This window comes from Macrotis lagotis, chromosome X (assembly GCF_037893015.1).
Source record: "Macrotis lagotis isolate mMagLag1 chromosome X, bilby.v1.9.chrom.fasta, whole genome shotgun sequence".
NCBI classification, from domain to species: domain Eukaryota; kingdom Metazoa; phylum Chordata; class Mammalia; order Peramelemorphia; family Peramelidae; genus Macrotis; species Macrotis lagotis.
This window is the reverse complement of record NC_133666.1, coordinates 436,227,483-436,244,906: the sequence shown is the minus strand read 5'-3', so window position 1 is coordinate 436,244,906 and position 17,424 is coordinate 436,227,483. Positions and strand designations below refer to the sequence as shown.

The window sequence follows — 17,424 nt, the reverse complement described above, 5'->3', positions numbered from 1 at the left end:
AGCTTGTATTGTAGTTAATCTTCACTTGAAAATCAGAATGATGATTTTCAACCAGTTTTTGATGGGAGTGAGCAGCTACTACAACATTTCCTTGATCTGAGTAAGTGAGCAGCTCTATTGATTTTTAAAATGAAAAATTCAAGATATCAAGCTACTCCCCAGTCTCTCAAAATCGGCAAATCAAGAAACATTTATTAAGTCCCTATTATGTCCAGACCAGACAAGAGGAGTCAACATGGTAATCTCCAAAAGTCTAGCTGCAATTTAAAATGATTAATCACAGGAAGCTGTTACTTTCTAAGAATGACACAAACGAACCACCTAAAACTATGGTGGCACCCACACAATTACAATAACTGTATTGGGCTTCACAATCAACCTTCTGGACATTTGGTTTAATTAATAGCTGTGTGAACTGGAAGACAGTAGTTACTGAATGTTAATTCAGTAATCTCCAAGCCCACATTGATCCCTCATCTTCTTCTGAGTATCAACCATAATTGGTGTACTACATGTCTTCTAGTTTAAGTAAGGTGACCTTAATTAAAGTCACTTTCAATACACTGTATTTTAGGAACATGAATAAAAATGTTGCCAATTTCTATTCAGTGAGAGTAATAGGCTGTGTAATAATGATTGCATTGATTAATTAAAGGCAAGCAATGTTTATGAAAAAATGAAGTCATCTTCCTTATTGATTCCCTTATAATATCTTATATACAAATACTTCCAATATTATAATCTTCCTGAAGACAGAGAATTCATCTTACATTTTTAAACCCTCTTTTATGAACCCCATTTTCCACCAAGGACATAGTACAGTTTGTAATACATATAGTAAATACCCAATAAATATTTGTTGAATGGATGACAGACTATTTCAGAATTAAGTTTCAGAAGTTATTGTATTTATTAATAATTTTTAAAAATAACCACAATGCAGGAAATGGTATCCTCCCTCTCCATATCTTTTATAAATCAAAGAAACATTTCCCTTTGCAAAAGAATAAAAATTCCTATAATGTTATAGAAGAATCAAATTAATAAAGAAAGACTATAATGATGTATATAAAAAAAATTAGTTGATATAACTCTTACTGTCTCCTGAGAACAATAATTAAATCTTACAGAGGTCAACAAGTTGAGGAACTGGAGGAAAAGTATAGCAGAGGCAAAAAAAAAAAAACATACTTACCTCCTGTTTTATATCTACTGATACTTTGTGATTACAATCAATTAAACTTTAAAAGTATTTTTTTTCTGTTTTGAGATGGAAGAAGAATTCAGTTTGTATTCCTAGTCATTTGCTTCCAAATCAATATCTTCTTCTCTGGTTTCATCAACATAGCAAAATAACTAAAAAATTAAAACTTAAAATATACTATCATATGCTTACCTTAACTACTCTGTTCCAGAGGTGTTGCATAATATACACTGATAAAGGATTTGTATCTACAGCACTATACTGTGAAAAAATGGAAGAAATATCAAAATTAGTGCCAAATAAAAGTTAAATGATGAATATTTTAATATTTTTATCCAATTCACCAAAATTTAAGTCCTAAGTGCTTAGTACAGGTGATAACAAGGGTAAAACCAAAACAGCCTCTGCCCACAAGAAGAAACGTGATTTCATGAGGGAGAGAACTAATAACTAGGATATTCCTTAAAAAAAAAATCTCTCACATAGATGAACAATAATTTAACTAATTATTTTGTGATGGTTTAAAAAGATACTAAAAGAATTTATCATATGGGTAGGTAGGTAGGAGGGAATTGATCAATTGATTTTTCTCCTAACCTGATAGATGAAATCAAAGAATGCTAGGGAAGAGAGACTCACATAGGTGTTAATTAAGGCTTTAAATAAAATTTTTAAAAGTATCTATACTTCCTTGCCCTTTAATAGGTGTGAAGATAATCTATAGCAAAACTTGATAATTAGAAAGCAACTAGCCAATGACTGATCAAGTTCCTGTGGTCTTTTTTTTAAGCTATTTTATTTTATTTTATATTATTTTATTTTATTTTTCCAATTACATGCAAATAGTTTTTAGCATTCATATTTTTTTTAGTTGTTTGGGTTTTTTTGGCAAGGTAATGGGGTTAAGTGCCTTACCCAAGGCCACACAGCTAGGTGTCTGAGGCCAGATTTGAACTCAGGTACTCCTGACTCCAGGGCCCGTACTCTATCCACTGCGCCACCTAGCCACCCCAGCATTCACATTTTCCTACCATTCTCGCTTCCCTCCTCCCCACCTATATGTTATACATGTACAATAATTTTCAACATTTCTATATTAGTAATGTTGTAAAAGAAGAATCAGAACTAAAGTTGAAAAAAACAAGAGATAGCAAAAACATATAAAAAGTTTTTAAAAAGTGAAACTAGGGCGGCTAGGTGCTACAGTGGATAGAGCACCAACCCTGGAGTCAGGAATACCTGAGTTCAAATCTGCCCTCAGACACTTAATAATTACTTAGCTGTGTGGCCTTGGGCAAGCCACTTAACTCTATTACCTTGCAAAAACCTAAAAAAAAAAAGTGAAAATAGCATATATACTACGGTCTGAATTCAGACTAGATAGTTTTTTCATCTGGATGTGGATGGCATTTTTCCATCATGAGTCTTTTAGAATTGTCCAAGATCACTGAACTGTTGAGAAGAATTAAGTCCATCATAGTTGATTATCACACAAAGTTGTAGCTAATGAGTTTTCCTGGTTTTGCTCACTTCATTCAGCATCCATTCCTGCAAATTTTTCCTGGATTTTCTAAAGTTCAGTTCCTCATGATTTCTTACAGAATAATAGTACTCCATAACATTCATATACCACTGTTGTTCAGTCATTCCCCAATTAACAGACATTCTCTCAATTCACAAATCTTTGCCACTACAAAAAGTGCTGCTATAAATATTTTTGTCCATATGGGTCTTTTCCCCTCTCATGATCTCTTTGGGATACAGATCTAGCAGTAGTATTGCTGGGTCAAAAAGTATGCACAATTTTATAGCCCTTTGGACATAGATCCAAATTGTTCTGAAAATTTGGATTGGGTTCACAATTCCCAGTGATCCTTTAAAAAGCCACATAATAGTCCTGCTATTTATTGTTGTTCTTCAGTCATTTCAGTCAGGTCTGACTCTTTGTGACCTAATTTAGGGTTTTTTTTGGCAAAGATATTTAAAAAGTTTAGCATTTCCTTCTCCATATCACTTTATAGATGAGGAAACTGAGGCAAATAGGGTTAAGTGACTTTTCCTGGGGTCACACAGCTAGCAAGCATCTGAGGTCAGATTTGAACTCAGTCTTCCAGACTTTTTAGGTCTAGCACTATCTGCTGTGCCACCTACCTGTCCTTGTATTGTATACAATAGGTATTTGATAAATGCATGTTGTTTGATGATTGATAACATCTCAGGATTTTATTGCCTTTCAACTAACTTTTATTATATGAGACTACCCCCAAGTAAACATATCAGTGAGTAGTCATGAGCAACAATTTTAGTAATGTAGACTTACTTACACAGTGCCATGAACTTGCAAGTACAAACTGGAGGGAGAGTTTATAGTGGGGGGCACTATATGGGTTTCCTGGATTAAGTATGCACTATCTTGTTGAGTATTTTTAAATTCTTTCATAAGATCTTAACCCCCACCATTTGCTCACTCAGTCCTAGAGGACAGATTATCATAGATAGTGGATTCTCCATTTCAAGAAATGGTCCTCCATCCATTTGTGAAATACAAAACTCCAATATTCCCAATTGAGGAATAACCATTGGTATTCTACATGGAAGCTTAGCTATTCCTAAAGAAAAAGGTTCAGATTTCTCCTCCTAGAAAGCTCTCATCTCTACCAGTCATCTGTCTTCTTCCTGATATGGATTTAATCAGCAACTAATGTCTATACAACCAGTTCAAAAATATAAAAGTCCAGGGGCAGTTAGGTGGTGCAGTGAATAGATTACCAGCCTTAGAGTCAGGAGCACCTGAGTTCAAATCCGGCTTCAGACACTTAATAATTACCTAGCTGCGTGGCCTTGGGCAAGCCACTTAATCCCATTGTCTTGCAAAAAAAAATTAAAAAAATATATATATATAATATGTGTGTGTGTGTGTGTGTGTGTGTGTGTGTGTGTGTGTGTGTCCTAACTCTCCACAACTTCTCCAGTTAAAGCAATTATGTACCAGGAGATAGTAATGGCAGGAAGAAAATAAAGACCAATGCAGGCATTTGATGGTAACAAGATAAAAGTATTTTTCCAATTCAGACTATTCCACCATTCCTTAAGCAGTCCGGTGACATTAGCCCTAATGAAGCTCAAAATTCCCAAATTCAGGCCTCCCCCAGGATCAGGGATTTCAGCTCAATGCTACCATATCGGGCTCAGCTAGGATTTTAAATGATGGCTTGAAAATCTATTGCGAACTCTAGTCTTTGTTGCTAGTTTCTTAGTCACTTTCTGAAGAATAACAGGAATTTGAATACTCTTCTTTTAAAAAAAAAGTCTCATTTTTTCCACAATTAATTTTTCTTTCCCAGAGGAATCAAATTATCCTCCTTTTTGTACAATGTTACCCTTCAAAAGTAGACTTCACAACCTACCTAGTAGGTTAGTCAATCCTGCATTAATTATGTTCTTACTATATACCAGGCAGGCATTGTGCTGAAATATTAGAGACATAAACACTATAAAGGTAGATATATATAGCTGTGTTGTGTTTCTCTGAAACTAGGAATTCTTGATCATTTTTCTGTGTCAAAAATTACTTTGGGGGGCAGCTAGGTGGCGTAGTGGATAAAGCACTGGCCTTGGAGTCACGAGTACCTGGGTTCAAATCTGATCTCAGACACTTATTAATTACCTAGCTGTTTGGCCTTGGGCAAGCCACTTAACCCCGTTTGCCTTGCAAAAACCTAAAAAAAAATTACTTTGGGGGATGGCTAAGTGGCACAGTGGATAGAGCACCAGTCCTGGAGTCAGGAGTACCTGAGTTCAAATCTGGCCTCAGACACTTAATAATTACCTAGCCGTGTGGCCTTGGGCAAGCCACTTAACCCCATTGCCTTGCAAAAATCTAAAAAAAAAAATTACTTTGGAAATTTAGCCAAGCCTACAGAACCTTCTTCAGAATAATGTTTTCATAAGTATAAAAATATATAGGTTTATCAAGGAAACCAAGTATATTTAAATACATTTATCAAAAAAATTAAACAAATTCATAGACCCTAGACTAAATTAAGACCCTGTAAACAAGGCAAAATGTCTATAATCATATTTATGTCTTAATTATTCAGATTCACATTTTTAGCCCTACAATTAGAGACCCAAAATTCAAATTTAGAACTCTAAAGTCTCCTAGTAGCACTTATTTCCCTCAGTCAGGCTATTCTTGGGGTTTTTTTTACTATTTTTCCTCTTGTCAAGAAAAGATTGTAAAACCCTTCCCCAAGTCCTCAAGTCTAATTTTTCCCCCAACCATCTTATTAGACTTACTAAGAGAATCTCTTATTTCTGATATAATATCTAAATTACAATCACATTATTCTGTGTACTGAAGAATAAAGTCAAAAGTCACTTGAACTATTTTAAAATACTGAAATAATAATAAAATAAAAAGATAGGCATTTCTTCCACGTATCATATTCAAGAATCAGTTTAAAGCATTTCATAAGCAGGTGGGTCACAGCAGAGCAGATGACCTTCAAGATCCCTTTGTAGCTTTAAAAATCTCAGCAACTCTGTTATACATGACCCTGTGTTGGCTTCTGGGAGGTATTTCACAGAATATGAAGAAGAGTTAATCCCTGTACACAAGGAGCTATTTTTAATCTAAAGAAAAGGATATTCTACAATTAACAATTTAAAAAAAAAGCTATTTCCACCTCTAATTTTAGATTAACAAGAGAAGCCTCAACTTCTGATACATTACTTGTCTCATTTTTCTAAAGTATATATACACCCAGAAACATACAATATATGTGGTCACATGGACATTTTTCTTTGGATTACAAATGTGTAATGAAAAGAACATGTATGCCTAAGAAGCATTTTTAAAAAACAAAAATTGTCTATTCACGGTGCTAAATGCTTTACAGATATTATCTCCTGTGATTCTAATAAACTCCAAGTAGATACTGTTATTATTCTCATTTTACAGATGAGAATATTAAGATAGGCATCAGTTAAATGTCTTGGTCAGAGTTACATAGCTATGTGTCTGAAGCTAGATTTGAATTCAGGTCTTAATGAATCCAGGTCCAGCTCTCTTTCCACTGAGCTACCTAATAATGCAACATATTTATTTTTCCCTGTCTGTACCAGAACTATCTAAAGTCAAAGTCACAAAAGTGGAACAAAGGAATAGTCTTGGTTACTTCTACAGAACTTGCTAAGTGCAGAGTAAAAATCTCCCTGGAGAAAGGTTTCATCAGTTCAATAACCTTGCAAGAAAACTGGGGACCCTAACTTAAATCACAATAAATTCTACTCCTATGTGAGATAAATTGTTAACACTATTCATTTCTCCATCACAAGGGAAACCATTAAAAAAATCTTATCTAGACAATCTTTTGCAACCTAATTCAGAGTTTAGTGACGTAAACAATATTGAAATGTTATTTAAAATGTTTAAATTCTTTATACTGCAGCTCTGACATTAGTCTGACAGCCCAGTACCAGTTTCAATTTTTTTACTTTTTTTTATACACATTTTTTCTCTTTTCCAGTTCTTTCAACTGAAAAAAAAAAGAAAAAGGAAAAACAAAACACTTATAACAAATATAATCAACTAAAACATATTCGATATGTCCAAAATGTATATTTCATTCTGCATATTTGGTCCATCACCTTTTTTTTTTTTTTTTAGGATTTTGCAAGGCAAATGGAGTTAAAGTGGTTTGCCCAAAGCCACACGGCTAGGTAATTATTAAGTGTCTGAGGCCGGATTTGAGCTCAGGTCTCCTGACTCCAGGGCCAGTGCTCTATCCACTGCGCCAGCTAGCCACCTGGTCCATCACCTTTCTCAGGAGGTGGGCAAAATTCTTCATTTTTCACAATTACACATGTATAACCTATATCACATTTCTCAGTGTCATGGGGAGAGCAGGAAAGTAGAAAACTGTGGAACTCAAAAGCTTATAAAAAGATGAATATTAAAAACTATCTTTACACATATTTGAAAAAATAAAATAACATTAAAATTGTTCATTTTTTACAATGTTGTTGTCACTTTATAAATTGTTCTGGTTCTGTTCACTTCATTCTGAATCAATTATTGCAAGTCTTCCTAGTTTTCTCTAAAACCACCTCTTCCATTATTTCTTACCTTACATTCATATATCATAATTTGTTCAGTCATTGTCCATTTGATGGACAGCCCCCTAATTTTCCATTCTTTGCCACTTCAGAAAGAGCTGCTATAAATATTTTATAGGATCTTTCAAAATATTTTATAGGACCTTCCCCTCTTTCTTTATTCTCATTGAGTGTATAAACCAAGTCATGATATTGTTGGGTCAAAGGATAAGCACAATTTAGTAATTTGGGGGTATCATTCCAAATTGTTTTCTAAAATGGCTATAGTACCAATCATAATTAAATGTGGATACTAAATTGTGTCATATGAAAAATAAAAATCAATATCTCACCAGAGGCAATTATAAGATTTTAAAACATAATTTTATAAGCATTTAGTGTTTTTTACAAGTAAAAACTTTTACCTATACCTTTTTTAAAAAAAAGTATTAGACTCATTTACTCTGAATCCCTGCACACATATTTATCCCCATCATTTATTCCTCACTCTTCCCTTGTACAAAGAAAAATGAGAAATTCTCAGACAGTAAAGGGTCTAGTTAACATTCTGCAACCATAATCCCATGCTTCTTGTAAAGAGGTTGTAAATGCTTTTTTTTTCTGGAACCAAAATTAATCGTAGTAGTAGTCAGGTTGGTATAGTCTAGTAAGGATTCTTTTCTTGAATGGTTTGAACCTGATGGCTGTTGAGCTCTCTTCAAACTAAAATTGTTTAAACCTTTGACTTGCTTAGGTCATATGGCTATTAAATGGCAAACCAAGTACTTGAACTAACTCTAAGACTTGAGTATCTTGCTGAGATTTTTTTTCCCAAGACTTTGTCTAATAAAGTCATATCATAGAATGATCATTTGCTTTGGCTAAAGGTAACTTCAAGATCATCCAGTCTAAGACCCAGAGATAATAGTAGCATTTGACTAATGAGCCATATTGGATGGAAATTGTAGCTCATCATCCTGGTAAACTATAACCTAATTTTTATTTAAAAGTTATAGGAAGGGGCAGCTAGGTGGTGCAGTGGATAAAGCACTGGCCCTGGAGTCAGGAGTACTTGGGTTCAAATCTGACCTCAGACACTTAATAATTACCTAGCTGTGTGGCCTTGGGCAAGCTACTTAACCCCATTTGCCTTGCAAAAAAAAAAAACCCTAAAAAAAATAAAAAATAAAAGTTATAGGAAAAGAAAAATGCAAAGAACCTATTAACCCTTCTTAAATATAATGTATTAGTAGAAAATTAAAAAAAAGATAAAAGATTGTCATTTTGCTCTGGTGAAAAAATGTCCTCTATCTAAAGAACTTGTATTAGAACTCTGACTACTAAAGGATACTAATATGAATCATAATTCTATGATTATATGTAATACATCAGTCCAAAACACTATCATTTTCTTTAGGGTTTGCCTATATAGCTGCATAACTTTTATATCACTTTTTTTCTTTATTTGCAAGGCAATGGGGTTAAGTGACTTGCCCAAAGCCACACAGAGGGTTAATTATTATGTGTCTGAGGTTAGATTTGAACTCAGGTCATTCTGACTTCAGGGCCAATACTCTATCCACTGTGCCATCTAGCTGCCCCCTTATAGCTGCATAATTTTCTTTTTCTTTCTTTCTTTTTTTTTTTTTTTGGTGAGGCAATGGGGTTAAGTCACTTGCCCAAGGTCACACAACTAGGTAATTGTTAAGTATTTGAGATCTGATTTGAACTCAGGTACTTCTGACCCCAGGTTCGGTGCAACCTAGCTGCCCCATAACTGTATCATTTTCAAAACTAACTACCTTTATTTAGAGAATACTAATGAACCAGGGTTTAGCAAACAGTCAAAATTTGATTAAATGCTATAAAAAATGCTTGATGATTCTTGGATCTGTGATTATATACATGAAATCAATCCCTTCTTGTCAGAGATCACTGCCCTTCTATAACTGAGCAAACAGTATGCTAGTATTATGGCTGAAAATTCATCATCCTTTGTCCAGACATGCATTAATATCAATGGTTCAACAAGTAATTATTAATCACTACCTACCAGTCACTGTGCTAGTACTGGAGATAGAAAGAAAGGGGGAAAAAAACGGTCCCTGCCATCAAGAAATTCGCATGCTAATGGAGGACACAAAATTCAAACATGCAAGGCTTATAAGGTGTAAATGTGTGATAAATTCCAGAGGGAAAACAGTGGGGAGGAAGGATGGGGAGAATCTATTTATATCTTCCTTTAAGATCTGCAAAATACTTTACATACATGTATTATCGCATCTGATCCTCACACTAACTCTATAGTGCAAGTATTCTTAATTACCATTTTAAAGTAAGGAAACTGAAGTCTAGGAAAATGAAACAATTTACCCAAGGTCATACTCATCTGTGGAAGCTCTTGAACTCAAACCCAGGTCTTCTGACTCCTAGCCCATGCTGAATGAGGGCATGGATTTAAATGGATACTAAATCTGAGATACAGAAATTTTTGTATTTTTGCTCAAATAGAGTTGTGTTTCATACTTTGGGAACTTATTTCACATCATTTAAAACAAACTAATGAAGTTAAATTATAAAGACCACAATAAGTTAGTTGCTAGAAGATCACACATTTGTCCATCTAAGGGGCTGTGTAGTATATGGGAACAAGCTGTGGACTTAGAATTTGGAAAACCTGTGTTCAAATTCTACCTCTGCCAGTTAGTAGCTGTGTAACTACTTCACCTCTGAGTCTCATTTTCCTTATATTTATAAAATGAGAATATAAAATATATTTCTTTATAAAATTATTAACTGAATCAAATAAGAAAATGGATTTTAAAATACCATATAAAAATGATTTGTTCTTTTATCTCTGCCCTCAATTTTTCCTTGGTCAGAGAATGCTTAATAAATAATTGTTGACTTACTCATTAGAAACAATAAGAAGAATCTGGATAATCTAAGAATAGATCCAGAACACAGAGTATGGGTTATATTGTAGATGTAATCTTTGAACTTCAGCTGCATCATTGGATTTTTCATGTTTCAACTACTAATGTTGCAAAAGGCAACTCAATAATAAAATAGCTCCCACTTAAGTTACATAAAATACTATAAAATCACTTTCCTTCAAAATAACCCTGTGAAATGGATTGCACAAGTATCTTTTGCCCCATTTTATAGATGATAAAACTAAAACTTGGGGGGGGGGGAAGTCACTTGTTCAGAAATCCACAGTTAGTAAGGTCTGGAGTTAGGGCTTTCATATAGATCTTGTAATTCTAAAACCAGTGCCCTTTCCATAGTGCCATACTATTTGCCTATATTGAGTTGGGGGGGTGGGCATGAAGAGGAGAAAGGTTCCAATTGCATAGATAAACAGAGAGAAGAAAAGTTCCAAACAGGAGCAACCCAAAATACATTTCAATTTGCTTTTGGAATGTATTTTGCATTTATAGCTGATATGTACAAAATAAAACAAAATATTCTGTGCAGACCTGACTCAGTAGTTTGACAATTATATGATTTCTACTGGCAGATATGCGTAAAACTCAAACATGTAGCATACTAAAATCAGCTTTATCTTTCAGATAGATGCAAATCTGTCTGCTTTGGTAAAGGTACTCTCTTTCAAACATTCCCAGGGCAGAAATCTAGGGGAAATCATGGTTACAAAACTTAGATATTAATAAGGTTTTGGTAACTTGAAGTAATTGTAACCTTGGAGAAAAATAACTATGTCTTTTTTTGAAGTTTGCGATAGCCAAGTGGAACACAATTATGTGCTCTATAGATTAGAAAGTACATTTCCAAAAGTTGAAAGAAAAGTTAAGCACAGTTCCATACACTGAAGCTCTAAAATGAAAGGGTGATCCAGAAATGAAACTTTCAACTTATGCAATAATGTATGATCTCATTAATGAGGAAAAGAACAAGTGCGTTTAAGAAATGACTGAAGCCCAAGATAGGTAAGGAGATAAAAAGAAAATACTTAGCTGCTTTAAATTAGTTCAAGTCTCCTGTCCCAGATGAATTATATCCCAGATGAAAGAACTTGTAAATGTAATTAATGAAATACAATTAATGATCTTGGAAGAATCCTGGAGAATGGGAGAGGGTGTTGTGTGACTAGAAGTACCAAGAATGGAGTTGTTATCTAAAGTCATCTGCAAGATTTTGAGAGGAGAGAGTAAAAGGTTGCAAGATTCAGGAAGTCTGATGGATGATAATTGGATTTTTCCTTAGACATTTCCTCAGAGGAAGGTTGAAAGCAACTTCTGTTTACATTAAGGCTTGGAAGGAATCTGCTAATTGCCCATCTAAGACAGCTGTATCCTTGGTTCTTGTTTAGGTTTCTGGTTTAAAAAGAAACAAGGAGATGCACCTTGCAATCTCCAAAGCATTTATAATTACTATTTATAAGCAAAACATATACACAAACTCATAGACAGAAAAACACCTGAGAGTATCATAATAGCTAGTCCAAGTTTAAGGAATTCTGAGGGTTCATATACACTCAGAACTCACAAGACTCTACTAGGGTGTATGCCTTTTTTTTTTTAGATTGTCAGTATATACAATTACTTCAAAGTAAAGACATAATGAAATACATAGTAAGAAAAATTACACTAAGACATTTCCCCCTATAAACATGAGGCATACTCTCCCATTAATATAAATCTCATCAGTGGGAAGGAAAGTCTCAACTTGAAGGGAACACACTAAGGCATAAACGTGGTAAAGGACATATCATGCCTCCATGCTTCAGAATCACTAATGTCTTCAGGGGATATCATCATGCTGTACTGACTGGTATTCTTTCCCGCTGAGTACGATGGCATCTCCTATATATGGGAGTGTCTGGGACATCTCATGGCTGTATTTTGTCTCCTGGGCATTGCTCCTCATTATTAGTTTCTAGGCTCATTTCTTTAGAGCCACCAGGAGACATCTTAACTCTAGTTGATCAAGGTATATTTGCGAGCTCTTTAACCATAGATACTAGAACTAGATAAGGAAAGTGGCCAAGATTCAATCAACAAATCGAGTCAACAAGTATTTATAAAATGCCTGCCTTTTTCTTTAAATTTATTGATATGGTTTGTTTTTACATTACATTTACAGATTATTCCTGCTTCCTGAGAGGTCTATTATTAGAAAGTAAAATAGAAAAAAATGATAATAATAATGATTTTCAACTGAAAGTTCATGTAATAATTTGTGAAATTGAAAATTGATTTTTATTTCTATTTGGTCAAGATTCATTCAAGCTAGATTTACTATTCCCTCTCTCTTATCTTTACCATTACAAGTTACTCAATTCTATTCTATCACCATTATAACTGAACCACTCACTCATATTCTATAACCTAAAGATCAAATTGATTCATTATAAGCTGTTGTGTCAATTCCAAATTCCCACTTGTCTTGTTTGTGTTTGGGGGGGGGGGGTGCCTTATAAATGAAAGAGAGATCCAAATGTTGTAATATCAAACTGATGTGAAAGGTTTTTATTTTCCAGCCAATTAGAAGACACACTTATGCTGCTCAAGATTTTGCTCTGTTAGCATACTATAACAGACCCTCATTTGGGGTCTTTTATCACTGAGAGATCATTGACTTCATTTATTGGCAATTGCTAACCTTGATAACAAATGGATGGTACTCAGAAATTTGTCTCTCAGAATTATCTTCACAGAATTTCACAAGGCAGCTAGGTGGTACAGTGGATATAGCACCAGCCCTGGAGTGAGGAGGATCTGTGTTCAAATTTGATCTCCCACACTTAATAATTACCTAGCTGTGTGACCTTGGACAAGTCACTTAATACCACTTCATATAAATAGAACTCCCTTCTCTCTATTTTTTAAATGAACAGAAATATACTTTACTTCCCTCCTATCATCCAGTTATTGAAAAAAAAGAAAAAGCAAATTTCTTTTAACAAATATGAAAAATGTCCCAAATAGCCATAAACAAAAATATTATTCCTCACCCTACATCTTACTCCTTACCCTAAATCTATTACCTCTCTTTAATTGATATTATGTTTCATCATCAGTTCTTTGTAATCATAAATGATCATTGTAGTGATGCAAGCTCTTATAACTTTCAAAGTTGTTTTTAGTGTTGCTGTCACATAATTTATTCTCTTGATTGCTTTCATTTCATTTCATTCTTCACTTTTATATATAAGTACTTAAATTGTTCAATCATTTTCATGCCTCATTTGGGGTTTTGTTGGCAGAGATACTGGAGTGGTTTTCCATTATCTTCTCTAGCTCATTTAGGAAACTGAGGAAAAGAGGATTAAATGACTTGCCCAGGGTCACACAGCTAGTAAGTGTCTGAGACCAGATATGAACTCAGAAAGATAAGTTTCCTAATTCCAGGCCTGGCACTCTATTACTATGCCACCGAGCTATTCATTTTTATATTATTGATTTTATAGTATAAATTGTCCTAGTTCTGCTCACTTCACTCTTATTCAATTGATCTTTTTTTAAATCATCTGGTGCCTCATTTCTTATAGTAAAATAGCATTTCATCATATTCATATACAAAAATTTATTCAGCTATTCCTCAATTGAGGAACATACTCTTAGTTTCCAGTTTTATACTACCACAAAATGAAGTGTTGTAAAAGGTTTTGTACATAAAGCAACTTTTAATCCTTCTTTCATTTCTTTTGGGTACAGGCCTACCAGAATAGTTGGGTCAAAAGATAGTGTTTAGTATTTTGTGTGTAAATCCAAACTGCATTACAAAGTGAAATTTGACAGATCTACTATCAATGAACCTATTTTTCCCATCTCCTCCAATATTTAGCTTTTTCTAATTTGGTCATCTTTACCTCTCCAACAGATGTAAAGTAGAATCTCAGGACTGTTTTAATTTGATTCTCTAATTAATAATGCTTTGAGGCATTTTTTTAAATAAGGTTATAGATGTCCCAGATTTCTTCCCTTAGGAAGTATCCTTAAACTGTTTATCATTTGGAGAATGGCTCTTTTTCTTATAAATTTGAATAATCTGCTTATATACCTTAGAAATTAGATCATTATCTAAGAAATTTGTTATAATATACTGGCGAGTTATGAAATACCAAAGCTGATGCAATCTCACAGGGTGACGTTTTCTCATGATGAGGTTCCTGTAGACATGATGAAATCCAAAAGAAATCATCCAAGTGAGAAATGAAGAAATGGCTGGCCTAGGAATCATCTTTAAAAGGAGACATTCATTTCTAAATGATTCATTTTAGGAAAGTACTAAAGGGGTCATGGCACAGGAAGACTAGTCAAAGGGGGGGAGCTGTATGATAGTGGTTTTTTCCCCCAACTATTTGAAGGATTACCATGTAGAAAAGGGATTATCTCATTTTTTCTATTTGGTCCCATAGTTCAGAACTCAGAACAAATATTAGAAGTGGCAGAGGGAAATTTTTGGTTCATTACAAGGACAAGAACTAATTTATTAAAATTAGCACTGTCCAAAAACTGGAATAGACTGCCTCAAAAGATAGTGTTTTCCTTCTCTTTGGAGGAAAATTGACCTATGGAAAAGGAAGGCAGCAACTATTGTCAATCAGTTTAGCAAAAGTTTCATTAACCTTTTTCCCACTCTAGCTTTCTGTAAGTCAAAATATAATTAATTCTTATAATAATTCTGTATGTTAATATATAATACTAATAATATTCATAAAAAGTCTAGGAAAGAGTACAAGTCATTTTGGTACTTTATAATACTGAATAACTATTTTAGGATCAAACCCATTGTTGAGTAATTAATTTATCACAAGTTCTAGTCCTGGACAAAAATATAAAGGAGTAAAATATCCACACCATTCTTTACTCCCATTTGCTAACCATAACATCCTCCTTGTCCCCTCTTTTCCTCCTCCAACAGTATGGTTGTTGTCCTTACTCAAAGAGGGTCAAAATGACATCACTATGTCAGAGTAAATGTACAATGAGTCCAACTATGACTGATCAAACCAATACAAGCTTGACAATCTTTCCAAAGATCAGGCAAACATAGCCAGCAGAAACATTTGGGAAGGAGATGTCTCTAAGTTTGCATATCCCATATTTCTTTTGAACTACAGCAATTGTGCTTTGCTCAAAGAGCACAGTGCCTTCTTTGATGTGGGTGAATCATGCTAGACAGTTCAGTGCCAGAATTTCTCATGTCTCACAACGGATACCAAAGTTCTTCAGAGTATCCTTTTAATTGCTTCTTCTGACCTCCGTGTGAAGATTTGCCTTGTGTGAGTTCCCTATAAAAGTCTTTTAGGCAAATGTGTACTTTGCCATTAGGGACAATGTGGCCAGTTCTAAGTTTCACTCTCTCAAGTAGAGCTTAATCATTGACAATTCAATTCAAGAAAGCACCTTAGGGATTCAGCACTTTACCTTGCCAGATAAGTCTCAGCATCTTCGGAAGCAAATTCAAATGGAACTGATTCAATTTCCTGGCATGGCACTGGCATATTCTCCAGGCAGACAACAGTGAGTTAAAGACAATGGCTCTTTAGGCTATCTGGTAAGCGATGTAATACCTCTTCTCTCCCACACTTTTCTTTGGAGCCTCCCAAACACTGCGCTAGTTCTTGCAAAACATGTTTCAACCTCATCAACTTATGTAAACATCCCTAGAAAGCATACTGCCAAAGTAAGAGAACTTATCCACAGTACTCAAAATTTCTCCATTTACTATAAAAAAATGGTTCCACATATGGATGGTATAGTGCTGGCTGGTGGAGAACCTCTGCTTTCTCATTATTAGTCATCAGATCCCAGGAGCCAAGATGGTGGAATGAAGACAGGATTTCCCAGGAGCTCTCTTCCAAAATATTCCAAAAACTTTAAAATTAGGACTCTAACTAAATTTTCAAGAGGCAGAATCCACAGAAAGATCCAGTGAGGCAATTCTCCAGTCCAAGGTAACCTGGAGATCATGAGAAGGTTCTGTTTCATGAGATTGGAGGGGGTGGCAGTGTAACCTGGATCACCAGGCAGAAGTGAAGGAGCTCCACCCTTCTGGGAACAGTCTGAGGGGAGCCTGGATCCCTGGGAGCACTGGCTCATGGCAGCAGAAGCAGTTTCCTGACTTGCCAATTTGGAAGATCAGTGAGGAATGTTCTGCCAGAGTGAGTGCAGAGTCCAGGCCGGCATGGTCCTCAGCACAGCCGTGGCCCTCAGAGCAGCCTAGATCCCAGGAAATGGAAGCAGGCCCACAGAGCCACCCAGCAGGGAGCTGCCCAGCAGCTGCTACCAGAGTACTCAGCCCACAGAAACTAAGGGGGTGAGAGGAGATGGTCGAGGTCTCTCCTCTGTTCCTGGAACAGGACTCTGGTGCTTTGTCCATATTCAGATCTTGGTCACAGTCTGGATTCCATACTACTACAGTGAATCAGGGACCTTCCTCACAGCCCCTGGGCAGAGGTGTGTGCTTGGAGTCATTCACAGACCAAAGCACAGGCCAGGAGAGCATAAGATCTTGAAGAAACTAAGGTCCTTGCAGGAGTATCCCAGTAATAACTCAAAAGCTCAGGAAGCATCCCAAAACTAGGGCACCAGCTAGGAAAATGAGTAAACAAAGAAAAAGGAACATGACCATACACAATTTGGCCCCATGGAGTATCAAAACACACACTCAGAAGATGACAAAGTCATCTTCTGTATCCAAAGACTCCAAGAAAAATAGGAATTGGGCTCAGGCAATGGCAGACCTCAAAAAAAATTTTGATAATCAAGTAAGGAAGGTAGAGGAAAAATTGGAAAGAGAAATGAGAGAGATGCAGGAAAAATATGGAGCAGCTTAGTCAAGGAGATCCAAAAAAATGCTGAAGAAAACAACATGTTAAAAACCAGTTTAGGTCAAATGTAAAAGCAATCCAAAAAGCCACAGCACACTTTTAAAGAGGGATTGAGTGAAAGGAGAGAGAAAATATAATAAATGGGAGTGGGGGAGAATGGATGGAGGGAATTACAATCAGCAACTGCAACTGTAACTTATTTGATGGATTTATGATAAAGAATGCATTCCACCCCAGACACAGAACTGATGGTATCTGAATACAGACTGAAGCACATTTTTTTCTCTTTCTTCCATGTTATTTCTCGTGAGGTTTT

The 17,424-nt window shown here is 35.1% G+C and overlaps 1 protein-coding gene across 1 annotated transcript in view; it reads right to left on the bottom strand.

Annotated features, from left to right (window-relative positions):
- The window catches only part of LOC141496973 (ethanolaminephosphotransferase 1-like), a 165,794-nt gene that overhangs the window by 94,972 nt on the left and 53,398 nt on the right, over window positions 1–17,424 (bottom strand). The window contains exon 2 of the mRNA XM_074199547.1: window positions 1,397–1,465. Within this exon, the coding sequence (XP_074055648.1) occupies window positions 1,397–1,465 (69 nt within the window). The remainder of the gene's footprint in view (window positions 1–1,396; window positions 1,466–17,424) is intronic.